Source organism: Nicotiana sylvestris, chromosome 8 (genome assembly GCF_000393655.2).
Source record: "Nicotiana sylvestris chromosome 8, ASM39365v2, whole genome shotgun sequence".
Classification (NCBI taxonomy): Eukaryota; Viridiplantae; Streptophyta; class Magnoliopsida; order Solanales; family Solanaceae; genus Nicotiana; species Nicotiana sylvestris.
In genome coordinates, this window is record NC_091064.1 from 133,181,268 (window position 1) to 133,202,806 (window position 21,539).

The window sequence follows — 21,539 nt, forward strand, 5'->3', positions numbered from 1 at the left end:
ATTTTGCGATTCTAAGGGAGTACGGTGCAACATTTTCCAAGAATATCATATGGGTTTTTCCTTACTCCAGGTGTGTTAAGGCTATCCCTTCTTTCTTTTTGTCATGATCCAAATAATACAAACGAAACGCACAAAATACGCAACTTTCATAAATGATTCTATTCATAGAAATACTAGGGGTGTCTATATTCTTCATTTTCCCACGTAAATTATTATTATATCTTCTATTCATGGGTCTTAGAAAAATACGTATTTGATAAATTTATCCAAAAGGTATATTGATTTTTATGGCATTCCGAGAAAATTTTATTAACGTATTTCATATGCATTTCATGCATTTATACATGCACATTCACTCATGACCAGATGGCATTCTATATATATATATATATATTCTTGATTTCCCCAAGTGAATTATTATTATATCTTCTGTTCATGGGTCTTAGAAAAATACATATTTGATAAATATATCCAAAAGGTATATTGATTTTTATGGCATTCCGAGAAAATTTTATTAACGTATTTCATATGCATTTCATGCATTTATACATGCACATTCACCCATGACCAGATGGCGTTCTATACGCATATATATACATATATATATATATATATATATATTCTTGATTTCACCACATGAATTATTATTTTATCTTCTGTTCATGGGTCTTAAAAAAATATGTATTTGATAAAGTTTATACAAAAGGTATATTGATTTTTATGGCATTCCGAGAAAATTTTATTAACGTATTTCATATGCATTTCATGCATTTATACATGCACATTCACTCATGACCAGATGGCGTTCTATACGCATATATATATATATATACATATGTACATATATACGCACCATCACCTGATCAGCTAGTATATGTTGATGATTTTGCCCACATTGGCCGAGATGATATGATGGAATGCTCTCAGAGGCTTGATGATATTATGAACCCACGTACTTATGCACGACATGATATTCATATGTATATGCATGACACTATAAGTATTTCATGATTTACACAGTTGTCCATACTTACAGGTTGAGTCATGTACTCTATATTTCTTCCATGTCATACTTATATATGTGCTTTACATACTCGGTACAGTATTCGTACTGACGTCCCTTTTGCTTGAGGACTCTACGTTTCATGCCCGCAGGTCCCGATAGACAGGTCGAGAGCCCTCCAAGTAGGCTATCAGCTCATCGGAAGATGTTGGTGCGCTCCATTTGCTTCGGAGTTGTTTATTTGGTCAGTATAATTAGGACATGTATTGATTGGTATGGCGAGGCTCAGTCCCTACCTTTATGATACTTATGTACTCTTAGAGACTTGTAGACAAATATGTATACGAATACTTGTATGGTTTTGTCAGCTTATGTTTAGAATTAAAAAATGATCGCGTTGGCCTATTAGGTCTGTTTGTCACGTGTATATAATGATGTAATAAGAAAGATACATTACGTTGGTACTCGATTGGGTAAGGTACCGGGTGCCCGTCGCGGCCCATCGGTTAGGGTCATAACATATACGACTAAAATAACTCATAACATAACCTCCTTATCTTGTTAAGCACCCTAGTCTCATCACAAAAGTACACGTTATAACATTTTCAATTGTCGACATTCGCGAAACTTATTTTCTTCAATTTGTTGAGCTTCTTAGCCTTTCAACCCTCTTGGTACTTGTTATTCATGATCTTAAAGATTTGTAATATCCAAGGTAACATGATTAACTTAATTTATGTACTCTCAACGATGATCTTATTTCTAAGTGATCGTCTTTCTTCCTTGACTTTACCACCAAGTCATCAACATAACACTCCACGTTTTTACGAAGCATGTCATCAAAATTATTTTACATGGAATGTCGATATGTAGCACCAGCATTCTTCAAACCAAAAGGTATAACCTTGTAGGAGTATATACCTATAGGGGTGCGAAAGGCAGTAAGTTATTCATCCTACGGTGACATGAAAATTTGATTATATCCAGACGATCTATCCATGAATGACATCTTCTCGTATCCAGTCGTGGCATTAATCATGAGCTTAGGAATAGGAAGAGGAAATTCATCCATAGGAAAAGCATTATTTAGGTCCCTAAAGTCAACACAAACTCGGATTTAGTCATTCTTCTTTCTTACAAGGACGATGCTTGAAATCCATGTAGGATATTTAACTTCACAAACAAAACCAGCCTCAATAAGCTTGTTAACTTCAATTTCAATCAAGGGAACCAGTTCAGGTCTGAAACGACATTGTGCTTGATTCACAGGACGAGCACCTCGTTTGATAACAAGATAATGAACAACCACCTTGGGGTCTAAACCTGGCATTTCTTTGTAGCTCCAAGCAAATACGTCTTTGAACTCTTTAAGTAGCTCAATATATTTGCTCTCTTCATCACTAGTTAGAGAGGCACTTACATATGTGGGCTTTGGATCTTCAACAACTCTGAGATTGACTTCTTTTAGTGCATTAATCGTTATCTTCACCCCTTCTTCAAGTTCAGGTGGTGCATCTTTAGCGTCTTCATCCTCTTGAGGATCACCATCATTGAAAGATATGTGATGACATACATGAATATCAAGGAACTTTTCTTCGACTTTCGTATAAAATGAAGCATTTTGTTCGTCATGAATGGTGATATGATATGATGACCCCACACTTTCTTCATATTCCTGCCATTATTTAGTGTGGACTATAGTATGAGCCTATGCTTTGAGGACATCTCTGCACAAAACTACAAGTTTGGTCTCTCACCTCATTCTAGAAGAAATCAGACTTGGGCAGTCTGTGGTCAAAATCTCCTTTTTTAGCAAAGATAGGTGCTACAATCCTTCTATTACCTCCATGATGCTTGTTTTCTTTCTTCAATGGTCCCAGCCTATCAAATACTAAGGTCCTTGGTTTTGTAAGTCGATCAAATACAGAAGGCTTCTCATTAAGCATTGTAGACACATCCTTAGCAGTAATGTAGTTACAACTTGCCCTTTTAATGGAGATACGGATTGGAGGGGGTTGTTTGTAACCCAAACCTTAACGTGATTGCTTCAGGGGGTACCCTTTCTCCATCATCATCTTTTGAGTAAGGTTTGAAGATTCAGGTGGGAGCTTTCCCAACTTGGATGGTTCATTTGAATCATATCCCACTTTTGCTAACAACTTGTGGGCATTTGGGTTAAAGCCCTTATTTGTGCGCTTTGCATGAACTACCAGATTTAGAAGCGAATTGGGGTTTGATGATTTGATAAACTCTTTAAGAAACTTTGTGGACGACTTAATTGCATCAATTTGCTTGACAGGAAGGGTCAAGCCTCCTAACACATTACCTTGCAGTTCAGAAGATGGATCTTCAACCTTCATTGCCTTTGGGACATACCGAAGAATGGGTCACTTTCTTACTTGAAGATGCCTCATTTATCTTGTTTCTATCATAAAGCACTTGAACCTTTTCAACTGTAACCTTTGCTTGCCAGTTGTGACATCAACCTTCTTTGCAACACTTTTGGTTGGCGTCACGTCATCAACCTTAACCTCCTTTGAGACATAGTTCTTTAGAATTTTGCATCGGCAAAGTATGATTCAGTCTCGGTAAAAGGCTTATCATCAGTAACTATCTTCTTTTCGACCCCATTTTCACAATACTTCAAGCACTGATGGTAGGTGGATGAAACCACTTTGTTCTCGTGTATCCATGGACTTTATAACAAGATATTATATGAGGTATTTGCATCAATCACGTGCATCCACGCACTTGAATGCAAATCTCCCATATTTATTTCCAATTTGATAGCCCCTATAGCTCTTTTCCCCCTTGATTGAACCATTGAATCATCAAACAACTTTCACATAGTTCATCCATCGGTATGCCAAGCTCTTTGATAGTATGAATTGGGAGAATATTGATGTCAGATCCATCATCAATTAAAATTCTACTTATTCTCTACTTACGCACAAATCCAACCATAAATAGCAAGGGATTATGGGGTGTTTCACCTAGCAAAAGAACACCATTAGTAAATGTGATTTTTCATCACAAATGTCCACTTCTTCAGAGAAATGCTTAGTGAGTTTATCAGTCAAGGGAGGTTGCAGCAATGACATATCTTCCTTCTTTGTCTCTTCTTCATCTACCTTACAACATAAGGCCTTGATATCTTCACAGGAAGCTTGCATGCGTAACAAGTTTGGCAGGAATTCATCGAATGTTACTGGACGACGTAGCCTTTGATTGTGATTCTCGTCCATTTTTGTTTTCTTCCAATTCTTCTCTATCATTTTCTTCTTGGGTTTTTTCACCATTTTTCCTCTAGTCAATTGCTTACATGACTCCCTTTGTGAATTTGTCTTGCAACGTCTTCGCCGAGTCACAAGAATCCAACCTTCATAATCAGTTTGAACATCATATAATTCACTTTCCTCTTGAGATTTTTCTTCTACTATTACTTTATTCACTATAGGGAGAAGCAATGGTTTGCTCACATCGATAGGTTCAAATTCACCAAATTTATTCATGTTTGGTGATGATGCAGTTTGGATGCCATCACATTAAGGTAATTCGACAAAATTGCAAAGGACAATGGGATCAAGTGAACCAAAGGTGACATAGACTTGATTCGAACTTTCTTTTTCATCCTCGGGCAAGATTTTTCCTTCAGTAGCCAAGTCCATGACTTTCTCCTTGAAGATAAAGCACTTTTCCATAGGGTGACCAATCAACCGATGGTACTTGCAATAATTTGGATCATTAGTCCTTCCAACTTCATCTAGCCGCTTCATTTTAGGTAACTCAATGAGTTTCAACTCAAGGAGTTCTTCAAAAATTGCTATAACATCAAAGTCCAAGAATGGATATTCTTTGGGTTGCATTTCCTTCAGAGTTAATTTTCAGCCAACTTTATCCTGTAAGGACATTGTCTTCGCACTTTGCTTCTTACTCACTTTTGTAGTGACCTTTAATGGTGAGGCAATAACATTCATTGATTCCTTGCTCTCAGACTTCGAAAAAAACTTGCCTACTTTCTTTATTTTTTGTTTATCCTTCACTTTGAGAGGTTCATAAATTGGCGGCCATTGATTTCCACTTGAAGGCATGCTTAACTCCATGCCATAAGCACGTGTAGCCAATTCTTCAAAAGACTTAAGGCATGATAACCTGTAGTATGTAGCGAAGTCTCCAATGCATTCCTTGGATACACATTTCTATTCCAGAAGCTTCACTAAGTCTGTCTTTGCAGTTGAGGCTTGCATTCCTCCATCAATTGATGAAATCAACAACTATTTCATCCTTCCACTGACGTGTGTTTGTAAGTTCAACCATGCCTACGGTTCGCCTTGTGCTATAGAAGCGGTTGAGAAATTCATGTTCAAGTTGCTCCCAGCTATCGATGGAACCAACCTCGAGATCAGTGTACCAATCAAAAGCATTTTCTTTTAAGGAACAAACAAATTGCTTGACAAAATAATCTCCATAGGCTTCAGCATTATTACAAGTTTTGACGAAGTGTGCAATGTGTTGGTTTGGATTTTCTTTACCATCAAATTGTAGTAATTTTGGGGGTTGATAACCTGCAGGAGACTTCAAACTATCAATTGTCGCAGTATATGGCTTCGCATATGCGAGAGAAGACTTGGAAGCAACATCGTACTTACCTTTGATTGTTCCCATAATGAAGTCTTTCAATTGGTCACGAATAACCCCATCAGATGAAACTGAAATTCTTTAGGAGTCACTGTCTGCTTTGCAGATAAGCCTCCTTTATCTTGCATCATAGGAAGCTTTCCAGGTGCATGACTTGAATCTCCCTCCATCATGCTTTCAACTCTATTTTTCAACTTGACAATTTGATTATCTTGATCTTGCACATGCTTCGTTAACCCCTCAATTGCCTTTGTTAAATTTGTGAGTTGATCTTGTCGCGCCCCATTTTCTCGCGAAAGCGGGTTTCGACGTGTGACAACTCTTTTAACGGAGGTATTAAAAGAGAAGAGTTTCCACCTAATAATTTTTAAGGTGCGTTAGGGCACCTATTTGTAAATAACTCTGTTTGATTGGTCAATGCCACCAAAGATCAGGTAAGGGCTCAAATTACCTCAAAGAGAAGGTGCTAGGCACTCTTTGAGCTCCACAACTATGGGTCCTGACCAAACTTAAGACTATGTGGATTATGTAATTAGGCTAAGTGATCATATAAACAAAGAAATATAAAATTCGAAAAGTTTCATTATAACATAATGAGAATTGGGTACAAATCTTTAAGGACTACAAGGATGCGACAACAATGGTCTACATTAAATGAGTAAGTGTGAATAACAAGTATATAAATGAGGGGGTCCTAAGTTCTTTAGCCTAAAGGATCACCTCGTGCAACATAAATAATACTTCTCAACTCCTTTTAGATAGGAGTTGCTCATATTATTCAGTAGGCATAGGCTGTCATCTCTTGCTATCCAATTACAATGTTGAAGTTGTTTACCTAAAGCGTTCTAATTCAATTCTAAGTCGTGTCCTATGCGTGCACTACCCGTCCCATGCCTATGGTCCAAGAGGCTTTGGACCTCTATTTGGGTGGTTCTAGACTTACTTAGGCTACTCAAAAATGATAAAACTAATCGTGCATTCAAAAACAAAGAGGACTGCACATAATAGCAAAGAGTGGCTCATGTTAGCCTCCGCACAAAAACAATGAAGCATGCAGACTGATTTTCAGATTAAGCAATAGAACGTTTCGAACATGAGACTCAGAGTCCTTTGGTCCTATAGGCATGATCTCAATATGATTCCAATATCAAAATGGCAATGTTGCATTTTAGGCCAACGTACAGATTAAATCATTATAAGTCCTGTAAACATGGTTTCTAGGTGATTCTGATTTCTAACAATGTACAGGCAACGGATTTGCAGGTTACAAATCTAAAGGCATGATTTCTGGATTGTTGGCGCAAAGGTAGTGAAACGACTTAGAATCATGAATCACCAACGCTAATTTTTTAGACAAGTTTCTTAGGCATGTGACAGTGTCCTAGAAGCATGATATCTAATAGTTGGCAATTGATATTATTTTATATAGTTTTATCCCTATATGCATGCTATCTAGATGAGAAATACAAACGATATGGGCAGTTAATTGATTATTAAACCTATAGGCATTAGCAGTACAATGATAATTGAGGCAACTGATAGATTAATCGTTCGAAGTCCTATAGGAATGGCACCTAGGTAAGTAGAATATTGAATTGCTATGCCCTATAATCATATTATCTAAGAAAACACAATAGTGGAAACTAGTACAGCAGACACTTGAAATAGCATGCGTTGGCAAGTTAAGTGATATGTGTGTGTGTGACTCCTATAGGCAGGCTTTCTACTCATGAGGTTAAAAACATGTAAAGCAAATAGCGAATAGATCACATAGATCTTATAGACATACTTTCTACCCATTTATGTGAGAATTAGAGTACCCTACCCCTTTTTTAACTAATTTCCCCATCTGTTTTTGTTCACAAATTATTACAGACCCAAAAAATAATGAACACCAGTGCGAAAGTTACATATTAAAGATTACAAGCCCAATACATAGAGCAGGCCCCAAAGAATATAACCCAGTAACACCTCGGCCTTCAGCAAGTTTCACCTATCATACGAACAATAACCCAAAACCCAGCATATTCCAGAATGAGAGTGTATCAACTACACACCCAGGGCCATACACAAACTCATACCAGGCTTGGAAGGGAGAAACCATACGTGATAACCAATTGACAGTCCTAAAGTCTATTAGCAGTGGTCATAATTCTTAGACGCTAAGGGAACAAGATTGGTTAAACAAGAGGGCTTGAGCATACCAACTGCGTAGACAACTTTGGCACAGCAATTTCGACATAAAAGAACTAACACCATTTTAAACAATCATTCGACAAAGGGAAGGGTATAGCATACTAAACACAGTTACATATTAAGAAGGCTAAAGAGGCAAGTCTATCGAGTTACAGGACAAACACACACATATGTTGATTTCCAGAAATTAAGTAGCACAAGACATTAACCAAAATAGGTTAGAAAATACCTTAAACAAGTGAGCCTTATTTAAAGTAATTATAGTTAGAGGGATATGCAATTACATATGAAGATGAACACAAGCAGCATAGCAACACTAATAGGATGATCTACTATACACCTCAACAGTGTCCTAACTCATGAGAACATGCAGCACTTAAAAGGGAATGAGACAGGAAGGCATAACCATTCGTACCAATTACATAAACGGCGTGGAAACTAACATAGCAATTTTCCCTAGAAGTCATTCTAAACCAAACATGCAACAGAACTTAGATGGAAACATGATTTAGCTAAGTAATACAGCCTTAGAGATCTATCATATTGGGCAAGAAGAACTCAACAAGGTCTAGAATACAAACATTGAGATACTGGAAAAGGTAGAAAGCCTACATTAGTCTAGAAACACCTGAGAAAGCTGGAATCCATTCCAATAATGAAAGCATATTACATGAACTAGAATCTACTAAATTCAACTAATAAAGAACATGGAATTGCAGGGGGATTATAAAAACAATATCATGGCAGTAAAGAATACAAGATCAGGGGTCCATGAATAGCAAGAAAACTAAATCATGCTTACAAAATTTAAACAATATTAGCACATAGAACACACATCTCATAGACAAATAGAAAGGAGAATAGTTGATATTGTATGAGTCAAGGACACTAATCAATAGAAAAGTTAAACGAGCAAAAGAATGAAGAGTTTAGAAATAGTAAGAGAACCCCAGATTCCCGATGCTTCAGAGTTCACAAGAGCTTCGAGAAGGGCTTCGAGCAATGCTTGCACCGGAGGATGTCGTTTTAACAATATTATGGCCTTGGCTTTCAGTCAGCCAAGGATTCAACGATTCCAGAAAATATTCAAGTGTCTCAGAAGAAGTGAACGAGTGAGAGAAGAGTATAGTGAGTATAATAGTAGTGAAAATTAGGTCTGTCTAAAGGGGAAATCGGAGAGGGATTTATATAGTGTTCAAATTGAGCGGGCGAACATGGAAAATCATCAGTCAAACACAAGAAAGGAAAGAATATATCACATGCAATCAAAATCAGTAAGTAGAAAGGAAAATCTCAAACCCTAGTTGGGTCCAACGACCTTAAATCGAACCAATAATGCAAGAATCGTCCATTGTATGTATATAAACGAAAGATCCTCCAGATCTTCACAAAATCATAGTAAATTAGGCCCATTCTTGAAAGGTAGTTCTTGCCAAAAATAGGGTAAGAACTAAGTAACACCATAGACACGCACATAATAGTAAAGTATCACAAAATAGGTAAGTAGATCATAGATTGATTCCATGTTTAGGTTGGAATCGGAGAGGATTAAGGGTATGGTGGATAAGGTTTATTAGAGACGAGTGGAATAGAGAGGTTTCAGAGGCGGCTGTTAGGTGGGAAATAAGGATTAGGGTTTGGGGTTAGGTTAATTAAAAAGGGAGATGGCATATGGGTTGTTGATCTCCCAAGATCAAAGGCCAGAATTTTAAGGGGAGGCAGATCGGATTAAATGGACGGATATAGGTTAGTGGGTCGCTGGCATTGGGATGGGGGTTATTGGGGTGTTGGGCTAATGGTTTGGGTCAAATTTGGTCCGAAAAATAGCCTATTTTGGGCCACCTCTTGAAACCTCTTTAAAATTAATAAAAATAAATTATTAAAACGTCTAATAAATGGTAAAAAATAATATTAATGCTATAAAATTACTTAAAAATAATAACTAAATATTATAAAAATATAAAAATACTACTTTGGCATGAGTAATGTAATAAACGCAATTATTTGTAGAATATAGGCTATTTTTACAAAATTATGTAAATGACTTAAAAATACAGATATGCTGATATAAAAATAAATTAAAAATATTCTTGATGCAAATAATAACTTTGGGTAGTTAAATAATCATTAAACCAATAAAGGGCTAATTAATAAATGTTTAAGTAATTTAAATGCAGGAAAATTAATTTTAAAGGTCTAAAAATTATAAACAAAATTATAAAAATGTCTGTATAAACTTTGTAAATTGAGTAATGATGTAGAATGACATTTTGAAAAAAAAATATATTATTTCAAAAATATGAGGGCAAAAATTAGGTACTAACAGTTCTTCAATAGTTGAAGTGTTAGTCACCATTACTTGGATAACTATTGTGGATGGTGGAGCAAAGCATGGATTTTCTCTTACACCATACTTTGAGTGGAAAAACTCACGTGGAGTGCTTGGAGCAGATCCAGTGATCAAGACATCATCAACATCCTGTGTGATGAGATTCTTAGATCTAGATGGGCTAAGTAGAGCCAATGTCTTCTCAACGATTTCAGCAATGTTCGTTCGTTCTTCCAATTCAGTTGGAAATGATCTTTTCCCCTTTGAGGATCGAAAATCAAAGACAAGAACTGATGCAAACGGCATTCGAACAAATTTGTCTTGTTCCTAGTGACAGGTCCTACGCTTTCTATAGTAGCATCCAACAAGTTTTCCACATCAAATAAAAACTTGGAATCTTTAGCCTTAGAAGTAGTGAGTTTGATGTTGATCTTCTTATGAGCCATTTTTGTGTTCTTCAAATTTGGTAATTTGAAGAGATGAGAGGTAGAAATGGTCTCACTGGGCTTGCTAGAAATTTGTAACAACAAATTTTTGCGTCAAGAAAAATATAATCAAGATTGAAAAATTGCATAATAAATGTAATATTTGATTTCAATAAGTAATGAGTGTTACAATCTCTAAGGTATTCCTCTGATTCTTCAAGAATGTAAAGTATCTTAATGAGCTTGACTTTGATTTGATTCAAGGGCTTGTAAAGCTTAGTCTTGAATCTCCTTCTTGAACTTGAATTTGGATTTGATCACGAACAAGTAATTTGATCTTGAACGCCTGTATTTGATTTGCCTTCGTTCTTGATCTTGAACTTGAACTTGTATCTTGTAGAGAAATCTGCGGAGTTTGATCCACGAGCTCTCTGCTTGCTTCTTGTTATCACTTCTAGTGTCTTCTAGCTTTATGAAGACCTTTATTTATAGTTGTAGAGAGTGGTGTGACTCTGCGATTTGATTGGTCCATTTGAACTGACCATACCATCCAAACACTTGGCACAACTCTATTGGTTGTTGATTTGACGTGATATGCCTCCCTCTCTTGACACATGACATGATTTCATTAGAACGCCACATCATATGACACGTGTCTTGATTTTATTGGCTCGTTCTTTTGAGTTGGATTGTCACTTCACTTGACACGTGGCATGAGCCTGGGCTTTAAGATGGGCTAATAATCATTTGGACCTTGGGCTAATGAAGTGGGCTTATCATTTAATTTGTACTCCAATTGAATGGACTAGCCCAACATGTATATATTGAATTTAAATAATTAACCCCAATTTACTAGCCACAATATTTGTTTGGACTAGTGTCTTGAATTTAATATGGTCCAAATTATTTTATGGATTTAAATCCAATAAAATTTAAATGCTTAAAAGGAGCAATGTAATTTGTAAGAAATCCAGATGCTTATTAAAAATTACAAAACATTAAAAAAAAAATAGGTAAATAAGTTTCTAATATAGTATAGTTAGGTAAAAATTTGTAGTCTAATTAAATGGACTAGCCCAACATTTATATATTTGATTTAAATAATTAGCCCAATTTACTAGTCGCAATATTTGTTTGGACTAATATCTTGAATTTAATATGGTCCATTATTTTATGAGTTCAAATCCAATAAAATTTAAACGCTTACGGTGTGCGGCAATCTCCCTATTCTATTATATTAATGTTCTCAATTATGAGGCATAGATGAAAACAAGAAACAAAAAATTGATTGTAAAGATATATCTACCTCCAAAACTTATGTGCAAAAACATTAGAGACTATGGGTGTGTTTGGTATGAAGTCAATTTTTTCATATTTAGTTGGCTTAAATATATTGAAAAATATTTTCCTCATAAACTCATTTTTCTCCAAGTTTCCTTCCAAAAGGAGGAAAAATATTTTCCAAAACTCTTTCTCAACCTTCCCCACCCTATTCGTCACTCCCTTCATCCACCCCACCACCTTACCCCTCTCCGACCACCACCCCACCCCCCTAACATCGCCACCCGCACCCTCACTTCCAGACTCCGACCTACCACCTTCCCTTGTCCTAGCTCATTTCGTCTCACATAACGTTTGCCTAAATTAAATATTTTTTATAAAAAAAAAAAATCTGCTACTTAACCAAACGCCAGAAAATAAGTAAGAAAATCACTTATTTTCAAAGAAAATATTTTCTAATGAAATTTTCCTTCGTACCAAACACACCCTATATTAAAAAAATTGTTGAAGTATTTCCTAGAAAAACTGTATATCTAAAGCTCGTAACAAGCCAAACTAAAAGCTTGATCTCCTGATGAAAAGAAATTGAATACTTGTGGTAGCGTAAAGACCCAAAATGGAGATGCTACGTTTGGAAGAATTTTCGGAGATCAAGGAAAGTGGATATTAGGATATTCAAGTAAACTGAGACCTACCTCATGCCTTACTACACAAGTATGGAGCATCAAACAAAGGGTTAAAACTAGCAACAAAAAAAGAAGGGACGCGGGGGTGGGGGATTTATCAAAGAAGAGGACATACAGGTTTACTCTCTTAATTAGGACTATTTTGAAGATTGTAAATACTTTTTGGAAGCCAACATGACAAATAATATACAAAATCCGAAGAGAAACAAATGTGCAGACTTTCTAGCCAAGGAAGGTCAGACATGAAGAAGATTAACAATCAAAACAAATGAAATTTTTGGTCCTGGTAGATTTTAGTATAGCTTATGAAAGAATTTAGTGCTTCTACTTATTACTTTGCAGTGTACATGAATAAAAATGAGATAAATAGAAATTTGCACTGGAGAAACATATTTGGGCTTTCTACAGAACAAACATTTACTTGAACAACTTTTCATTCCGTCTTAGAGGCTCCCTTTGGCACAAGACTTGTATTTATTTTTTACTTCTATTTAGTACTACTAATCTATTTATTTATTTATTTTACTTGATCTCCTCCATTTAAGTTTTCAAATTGTGACCATTTTAGCTAATCTAATCTTCGAGAAAAACAGAAGCTTTTTCGACTATTATCCTTATGTAGGAACAGCCTCTCCAAGAATCTTTACATTCAACTAAAGTTGAAGGGCAATTTTCAGGTAAAACGATCTACTATTTACAAATGCCATGCATAACATTGAGGAAGGAGGGAGTACGTTATAATTATATGATGTACCACATGATTTTTCCAAGAATAACCTCTAACCAAGTCTACCAGCCATGATTTCGAGGTTGACACCCGATACACACACATGTATATATACACTGAAATGGAGAAAATCTTACTTAAGTACCTGTAGAATGGCCATAACAGAACACAATAAGCAAGACGTCATCGAGAAGTGAACTATACAGACTAGCCTCCCAGGCCATAGGACATAGTTTAAAGGAACTCTATCATGCAAAATGAGAACTTTTAAAGAACCTTCACCTTTTTGCTTTTACAATTAGGCAAGACTATCTTCTTGGTGAAGTGCTATTGGTGCATGTACTGATTTCTTCCAATAAGCTACATATTCATATAATCAATTGCCAGGAGCTAATCTATCATTATCTTTTGAATCAGACTCACCATACACAACAGACAAGTAGTGCCCCAGTTCTTTTGGTGTTAAACCTGGAAACCGATGGTAACTGCTTGGCCGTGGGTCAATTTTGACAAATGGCCATCTCATACTTTCTGCTGCTTCACATTCTTCCCATCCATCACCAATAACACAAAATTGCACCTTCGGCCCACTGAACCGCTCCTTTATCCATGAGAAGCACTGGAGCTTGCCCACTTCCCATGAGCTGTAGACTGAAAAATGATGACAGATATGTTGGGAGAATGCTCTCAGAAATTGCATGTTGCATTATGGTGCGTTGATGAACATGGGAAAGGAATTCGCTGTCAGTGACTTTGACTTAGATGAATGGTAGGGCCAGGGTGTGCACTAGCTTAGGCATAATTTATTTGAAACATAACACATATCCAGTTCCTAAAGGGAGATTTTGGAAGTAAAAATGGGAGATTTCTTTTTTGGTTCGAGAATCCACTATGTGAACTACAACAATCAGGGATAGTGGGACCGTCCCTCCACCCTTATTCCTAAAGGGAGATATTGCCTAGTACAGCAACAACAACTAAGTCTCACTTCCAAACAAGTTGGGGTCGGCTATATAATCCTCACTGACCATGTTACTTCATAAAAACTCCCCTCACATGCCCATATTATTATAAAATAAAATAAAGTAATAAAATGAAAAGTACTAAAAGTTTCTTAAAATATCTACCGATGCATAAAATCTCTGAAAGGCTAAACAACTCGTAGAAAATCATAGGATGTAAAGTAAAGTTGATAACACGACTAAAGCATATTATCAACTAATAGGTCTCGCTTCTACAGATCATTTTCTTGCACAATGTCCTATTTTTCGCTAAGTATAAATATTAAAAATATGAACTGGACACATTTGCACTATTTCTGTAACGACCCGATCGGTCGTTTTGAGCTTTAAGGTTCCGTTCAGTGATTTGAGATCTTGAGTGGCTTCATATTGTGTATTATGACTTGCGTGCATGGTCGGATTTGATTTTCGAATGTTTCGAAATGAATTTGGATGAGTGATTCTCACTTTAGAAGCTTAAGTTGAAAATGGTGACCGAGGTTTGACTTTTGTGAAAACGACCCCGTAGCGGTGTTTTGCAGGCTCTAACAGGTTCGCATCGCGATTTTGGATTTGGGTGTATGCCCGGAATCAAATTCGGAGGTCCATAGGTTGATTTATGTTGGTTTGCCGAAAGTTGGCAATTTAACGGCTTAAAATTTTTGATAAGTTTGACCGTAAGTTGACTTCATAGCTATCGTGTTTGGATTTTTGTTTCGGGAGTTGGAATAGGTCCGTTTTGTCATTTGGAACTTGTCCGCAATGTTTGGCGTCATTCCGAGTTGATTTGATAGGAATCGGACACGCGGTTGTGTTTTTAGAAGTTTTTGAGTTTCACGTTGATTTCATGTGTTTAGGAGGTCCGATTCGTGGTTTCGAATATTATTTAGATGATTTGATCGTGCGAGTGAGTTTGTGTTATGTTTTTAGACTTGTGTTGATGTTTGGTTTGGAGCCCTGAGGGCTCGAGTGAGTTTCGAACGCGTTGCGGGGTGTTTGATAGAGTTTAAGTTCTGCTGGTTTTGCACAGATGCCTCAGGTCTCGCATTTGCGAGATATGGATCGCAATTGCGATAATAGGCTGAGTCTACTAAGATCGCATTTGCAAACCCAGAGTTTGCATTTGCGAAGGGGCTTGGGTTGGGACAGTTCCGCATTTGCGATCAAAGGTCGCTTTTGCGACATGTCCAATGTTCGCATTTGCGATGACAGAAGGGATGTGAGATTCTTCATTTTTGCGATTGTTTTCTCGCATTTGCGGGGTTCGCATTTAGGTCACATTCTGCACCTGGACAAAAAGCTGAGGGACGGGATTTTTAGTCTCATTTTCACATCTTTGAACCCTAGACTAGGTAGAGGCGATTGAAGAGGGATTTTTATCTACGATCATTGGGTAAGTGATTTTGTTCAATTTCCAACTATTTTACATGATTATATGTTAGTTTTAACATCAAAATCTTAAGAATCAAAGTGAAATTTTGGGAAATTTTGTCTATATTTTGAAAAACGAGAATTTGAGTTTTGAGAGTCGATTTGGACTTGAATTTTGTAACAAAACACATGGTGTACTCATAATTCTGAGTCACCTTCTGAAATTTTACTTTGTACGGTTTATTTCTATTTCGGAACAGTTGTACTTAAAGATTTTCTAGTAAACTCAACAGAGCTTGAATTGTACTATCGGTTTTGGGATGTTATGTATTTACTTTGGATTGTTGGCTTTATATAGATATTTCTGTTTCATGCTTAATAGTCAACTGGTTAAAATCGGTTATTAATTCATTAAGTGTTAGCCTTACCTAGTCCTACAGACTAGATGTCATCACGACTCCTAAGGAGGGATTTCGGGTCGTGACAATTTCCATGTTCACGTGATTTATATGTCATAGCATTCAACGTCTGTTACCGTTTTAGGCCATACATGATGAAAGTTTAAATATAATGGAAACAAGATATATCAATCAAACTTAACATGAAGAAAAAATACAAGGATACTCAATCAAAATTTAAAAATAGGACTAGTCAGAAAGAATAAAAATCAGAATGAAGAAAGAAACTAACCATTTTCGCTAGGGATTAAACCGCCCAGGCCAAAGAGCAAGCATTTAACTAAGCTGGGTATCAATGATCCAGAAGTCACCAAGATATTCACATGCTGGAATATAGTATCATTGGTAGCAACAGCTGTGCCCGAAGAAGAAGCCAAATCTCTATTCCCAACTGCACACTGTTCCAAGCAAGCCTTAGCTGCATTGGAAGGAGAGTATTAAAGCAAGCAGATCAACTACACCTTATGCCTTAAAGCATCATCATTTATCTGTAGAGAACCAAGAATAGAGGAAAAACACCTTCAAAGAGTAAACACAAAATGAAAACTGCAGAAAGTAACTTGAATAAATGCTTAAGATTAAAAATAGCTTGTAATCAGCATTGATGAGGAATATCTTATTTCAAACTCGTACCAGTCAATGGTGGTCACCAAATATGCGTCCATGTTAAATAAGAACAAACCTCAGTCTGACCCATTAACTATTGGGTGAGAGCACTATGACCCCCTGAAATATTTTTACTGCCAGATAACTTTCTTAACCCGTATATCCGGTAGGTATAACTAATTTCCTCCTCAAGGGTATCTCTGGCAGATATTACTGATTTCTATCAAGCGAAGAAAGCAACGAATAAGCTTTGCCGCTGAGAAAGGTGAGATCGGTCAGATGTTAAGGCATGAATAAAATCAAATTGGAAACATCACTACAAGTGGGGAGCCCCAAGGCTTTGGTCTAGTGGTATGTGTGGGTTAGATACATGTCACGTCACGGGTTCGAAAGACGCGCAGATAAAAGCCTGGTAGTTAAGTGGAGAAGGTAGAGGCATGGGCCCATTATCTACCGAGTTTCATATTGTGCGCCAATGGTCCTCGGAGATTTCTCGGTTATAAAAGAACATCACTACAACGGGGAGAAACAGGGATGCAAGAACACAAGAGAAGCCAATCACTCTTATGAGTTATGATATACGCACACACATACATACCATATATATATATAGAGAGAGAGCAGGCGAAAATTATATTCATTGAGAAGTAACGGATGAAAAGGATATTAATGCACTTTGCACAAAGAAGCAGCTTTGAGAAATAAGGAAAGAAGAGGAGTTAATTTAGAATTTTAAACTCATGGATTTACTTCTAAGTTGGTGACTAGCACATTTAGCATTCCGATAACTTGTATGTTTCTCATTTGTTTTTCTTCTTTACTTTTATCTAGAATATCAGGATGCCGCATGATTGTCCACATTGACATTCTAACTTTGCAACTTCCAGTACACATAATTGGAATCCTATACTGCACGATAATTCACCATGGTGATAGAATCTAAAATAATCTACCTGCCGAGAACCACATGTCAGTGTAACTATCAGTGACGTCATAAAGTTCGCTCCACGATTTAATCATGTCTTGATCAAGAATACTATGTAATCCCTGCAACAAATAGTAAATCACGGTTGTTATACTTATATTATGTTAAACACTACTACGTGAATTCAATTAAGTATATATTTGGCCAACTAAAACAAGAAGCTGTCATTATACATTTTCCTTTGGGAGAGAAGAGGAGACTAGAGGGGAACGCCTTAAGAATTTTCTTTCGTGATCCAACCCCAAGTCCAGCCCAGTATGTAGTTAATGACCCCAACAAAAGTAGAGATCATATACAGCATTAAAAGCTTCATCTCAGTACTAAATAGTAAATGCAACTGAGCCAATAAATATTACTCCCTCCTTCCTAATTTTGCCACTATTTGACTAGAGACAATTTAAGAAAAAAATTAGGACTTCCGAAACATAAGCTAAAGGGAGGATTTTCCAAGGTGTATTCCCCTCCGACCATGCCGCTTTGGGTATTTATGCCACTTGAGCTGCATGACAATAACTATTGCACTTCGATTTAAGGAAAAGGATAAGGAAGCTGGCCTAGCATATGTCTCTTAGTTAGACTACTATCAGTTAGAATATCACATATGGGAATTCCATTCTAGGAGTTCTCCTATCCTATAAAAAGAAGGGATAGCTAACTTGATCTAGATGCATAACTTTCTTGAATTGTGATATGTACACATCAAAATCATGAGCACTCTTGTTTTAGCTAGAACTAGGAACAACCCAAGTCAGAGACTCAGCTATGCTAGTTATCACCTTTTTTTGGGGAGAGGTAGCCATGCTATTTATCATGTATCCAAGTTATGAAACAAACATAGCACGTTAGAAAAGTAGAGAACCAAAATAGCTATCACACATTCCTAAGAAGTGCAACATTATGGTTACTTCTCAATTCATGGTACAATCATCTTCAATTCAAAGTACTGAACATAGTAGCATTTTTTCCCTTGCACACTCTGGCAGCCTCATTCTATCATTACTCTGGCCATAAAAGCAATTAGATGCGCCACAAAGCAGTCTTAAGAGCACATCCAGCTTTAGGCAATATTCTCGGTTGTGAAGTTGCACAAACAGGTTATCTATAATGAAAAAAAGAACTTCTTCCACAAAATAACCTAAGAGCAAGCAACGAACCAGTTCATCCATAAAAAAAATCTAAAAGAAAGGCCTCTCTATTGGTCATAGGTGATACAGCAAAATGGATTTTTGAAAAAGAAAATAATTCACAAAATACCAACCTTTTTGTACTTCTGTTCAATGGACCGATGACGGTACGCTAATTTCCTTTTGTTAAGATCATCACATGGGGGGCCAAAGCCGTCCTTGCTGAAGTCATAGTCAGTGAGATCTCGACCATCATCATATTGTTTCATGACATCCAGATATGGCATATTGCAATTTTCAACCTGAAAATCCATATAACATAAAATTAGAGTCCATGATCAGCACTGTGTATTCAGTGACCCGGTCAAATATATATTATAAGAAGATTAACTAACCTGCTCATAGAAAAAGTGGTCATCACATATCTGAAGAATATGATCCTCCCACATTTTCCCGATTTCCACACCAGTCTGTACATTCTTGGAACCATTAAATGCCTCAGCATATGTACCATTTATTAAAGACTTTAGCAATATGAGGGTTTCATCCATGTCCCATATATACACATTCATTTTCTGATCCATATAATCCCAATGGATGAACTTAACAAATCTCCAGACGACGACACGTGAAACAATTGTATGTGTAACCTAATGAATGAAAAATTACTTTTCAGATTCTATGCACTATACGAGATCCCAATTTATGATTCTATGTAAATTATGTAGCAAGAACCAACATAAAACAGAGACTCAGAAGTCTGAAATTTGCATAAACCCCCATATTCACAATTTATTGTGAAATATCACTTTTGCCTCAAAGAACTGACATACCCATAAAAAGTACACAGATGCTCTTCTCAACAAAATCATCAGTTCTCTATCAACTTTCGACACACAAATGTTACTCAAAGTAAATGATAAGTCCATTGGTATTAAGCTTCTTTAACATCCTTTTTATTTTTATTTATTTTGGTAAGTCAAATACTTCATTACTATTTACTAAACACCAGCCAGAGTCCAAAATATGTACAAGTTGTTTGTATGACTCTATTGGAGGTCATCCACAGTCATCTATCAAGTTTTTCGACTATATATATATATGGTATTGTTTACCATGCATATAATTGAAAATCATTTGTATTCAGACACAGCCAATGAACACACAACAGTTCCAAAATCAAAGATTTTCTATTTCTCCATAGTGCAGGTAAACAATCGTGAGGTAACTTTTATGTCTCCATTCACCATTTTCTGTCCAAAGTTGAAAACTTCATTTTGAAATTCCAGGTGTATAAATCAAGAAACAACATCCAAAGGAAGGGATTTTAGTTCTGGAGATCGATAAGCCTTTAATGATACAAACCATTGCCAAATTTTCAAATTTTCAAATTTTCAAATTTTATCATAAAACCCATGTCCCTTTATCCACAAGAAAGAACAGAGAAACCGAAAAACAAAAGAAGAGCAAACACAGATATCCAAACAGGTAGTTTTTTCAATTCAACAAGATGAATTTCCAAAAATGAAGGACCATAAAGCAAAACAAAAAAAAAAGAGGATAAAAGTAAATGCCAAGATATAGAGCACCTAAGAGTTAGCTGTAAAATTGTTGAGGCATTCCAAACTTCAGTTAGTTCAGAGAATTTTGGTATTTTTGTTAATGGCAATGTTTGATTGATACAAAGTTGGAAAAAGCAGCTGGAAAGGAAAGGGAACAACTCTTGGGCCAGTCCAAGCGATTGTTGGGGTTGAACCACAAAATTTGATGGGCCAACCCTACTAAATCTCGTAGAAATTGCACGGAGCGTCCTATTTGGTTGCTCATTTTTAACCTGTAGCCGTTTTGTTTTTCTATTTGTATCGGTACCCATTTTTTTGTTAAAAGTTTTTTAAAAAGATAATTTTGCCCTTCTTTATTAAAAGACTACTTTCTCTCCAAGTATACGCCAGTCTACTGTCTCTATCTCTCTCCCGTTCTTCGCGTTTTTTATTTGTTCTTCTCTAAAATCAAACGGTTTTCGTCATTCTTCTTGGTTTTTCAACTGTTTGTTCCTAATAACATTATGTATAATCACAGGTACATTGTATTAACTTTCTGTGTTTTATTTTAGTATTATTTTTACGATTTAATTTCTAGTTTTTTTGTTGATAGTCATGTTTGTTGAATCGTTTCCCTTTTTTATTTATGATAAAATAGTTTCCTAGGGTTTACTTTGATTAATGCATTACTTTTCTAGGTTTTACTTTTACGATTATGTTTTTAGGTTTTTTGAACATGTTTGTGTTTTTGATAAAAATTCTATAAATTCTTCACTCATTTTCGGAGACGCCGAAATTTTTAAAAATTTTGAGAGTTAAATAGAAGATTCTATTAAAATGTGAAGTTTATAATACTTCAAGGATACCTTAATTTTAGGAGCTAAAATTTTTATATTGTGTTTTGTATTTTTGTTATATTTTTTATGAACTTCAGCATTATTTGGAGTTGAATTTGTGTTCTATTTTTGTAAAAATTACAGCATGTTTTTGCGGAAGTGTTTGTTTTGTAACTGGTGAACTTCATCATTCTAGGAGCTGACGTTTTGTTTTGTATTTGCTTAACTTCAGCATTTAGGAGCTGAAGTTTTTGTTTTATATTTGCTGAACTTTAGCCTTCTTAGAGCTGAAGTTTTAACTGATTTTTTTGATAATGTTCCGACGTTATTTT

The 21,539-nt window shown here is 36.0% G+C and overlaps 2 protein-coding genes across 4 annotated transcripts; both read right to left on the reverse strand.

Annotated features, from left to right (window-relative positions):
• Nucleotides 1-4,548: 4,548 nt before the first annotated feature.
• On the reverse strand, nt 4,549-5,668 carry LOC138875693 (uncharacterized). Its single transcript, XM_070154555.1, has 3 exons — nt 5,299-5,668; nt 4,942-5,129; nt 4,549-4,872 (listed from the first exon to the last, which is right to left on the reverse strand). Exons 1-3 carry the CDS (start codon nt 5,666-5,668, stop codon nt 4,549-4,551), a joined length of 882 nt encoding a protein of 293 aa, XP_070010656.1.
• Nucleotides 5,669-13,395: 7,727 nt separating this feature from the next.
• Nucleotides 13,396-20,586, reverse strand: LOC104216141 (eyes absent homolog). Of its 3 annotated transcripts, none has more exons than XM_009766141.2 (6): nt 20,420-20,586; nt 19,226-19,300; nt 18,965-19,132; nt 17,675-17,768; nt 16,348-16,533; nt 13,396-13,936 (listed from the first exon to the last, which is right to left on the reverse strand). In XM_009766141.2, exons 2-6 carry the CDS (start codon nt 19,277-19,279, stop codon nt 13,662-13,664), a joined length of 777 nt encoding a protein of 258 aa, XP_009764443.1. In that variant the 5' UTR covers nt 19,280-19,300; nt 20,420-20,586; the 3' UTR covers nt 13,396-13,661. The 3 variants fall into 3 exon arrangements, with proteins under 3 accessions (XP_009764443.1, XP_009764442.1, XP_070011632.1); XM_009766140.2 differs by having other exon boundaries at nt 19,226-19,480; nt 20,420-20,507; XM_070155531.1 differs by having other exon boundaries at nt 19,226-19,309; nt 20,420-20,505.
• Between the last annotated feature and the right edge of the window lie 953 nt (nt 20,587-21,539).

Coding starts and splice junctions, on each gene's coding strand:
- LOC138875693 (XM_070154555.1), bottom strand. CDS start 5,668: ATGGGAACAATCAAAGGTAAGTACGATGTTGCTTCCAAGTCTTCTCTC. Junction 5,130..5,298: donor GGTTGAACTTACAAACACAC/GTCAGTGGAAGG, acceptor AGTCTTTTGAAG/AATTGGCTACACGTGCTTAT. Junction 4,873..4,941: donor CATTAAAGGTCACTACAAAA/GTGAGTAAGAAG, acceptor TTAACTCTGAAG/GAAATGCAACCCAAAGAATA.
- LOC104216141 (XM_009766140.2), bottom strand. CDS start 19,414: ATGGATCAGAAAATGAATGTGTATATATGGGACATGGATGAAACCCTC. Junction 17,769..18,964: donor TTGAACAGAAGTACAAAAAG/GTTGGTATTTTG, acceptor TATTTGTTGCAG/GGATTACATAGTATTCTTGA. Junction 13,937..16,347: donor TTTAATCCCTAGCGAAAATG/GTTAGTTTCTTT, acceptor ATCATTTTTCAG/TCTACAGCTCATGGGAAGTG.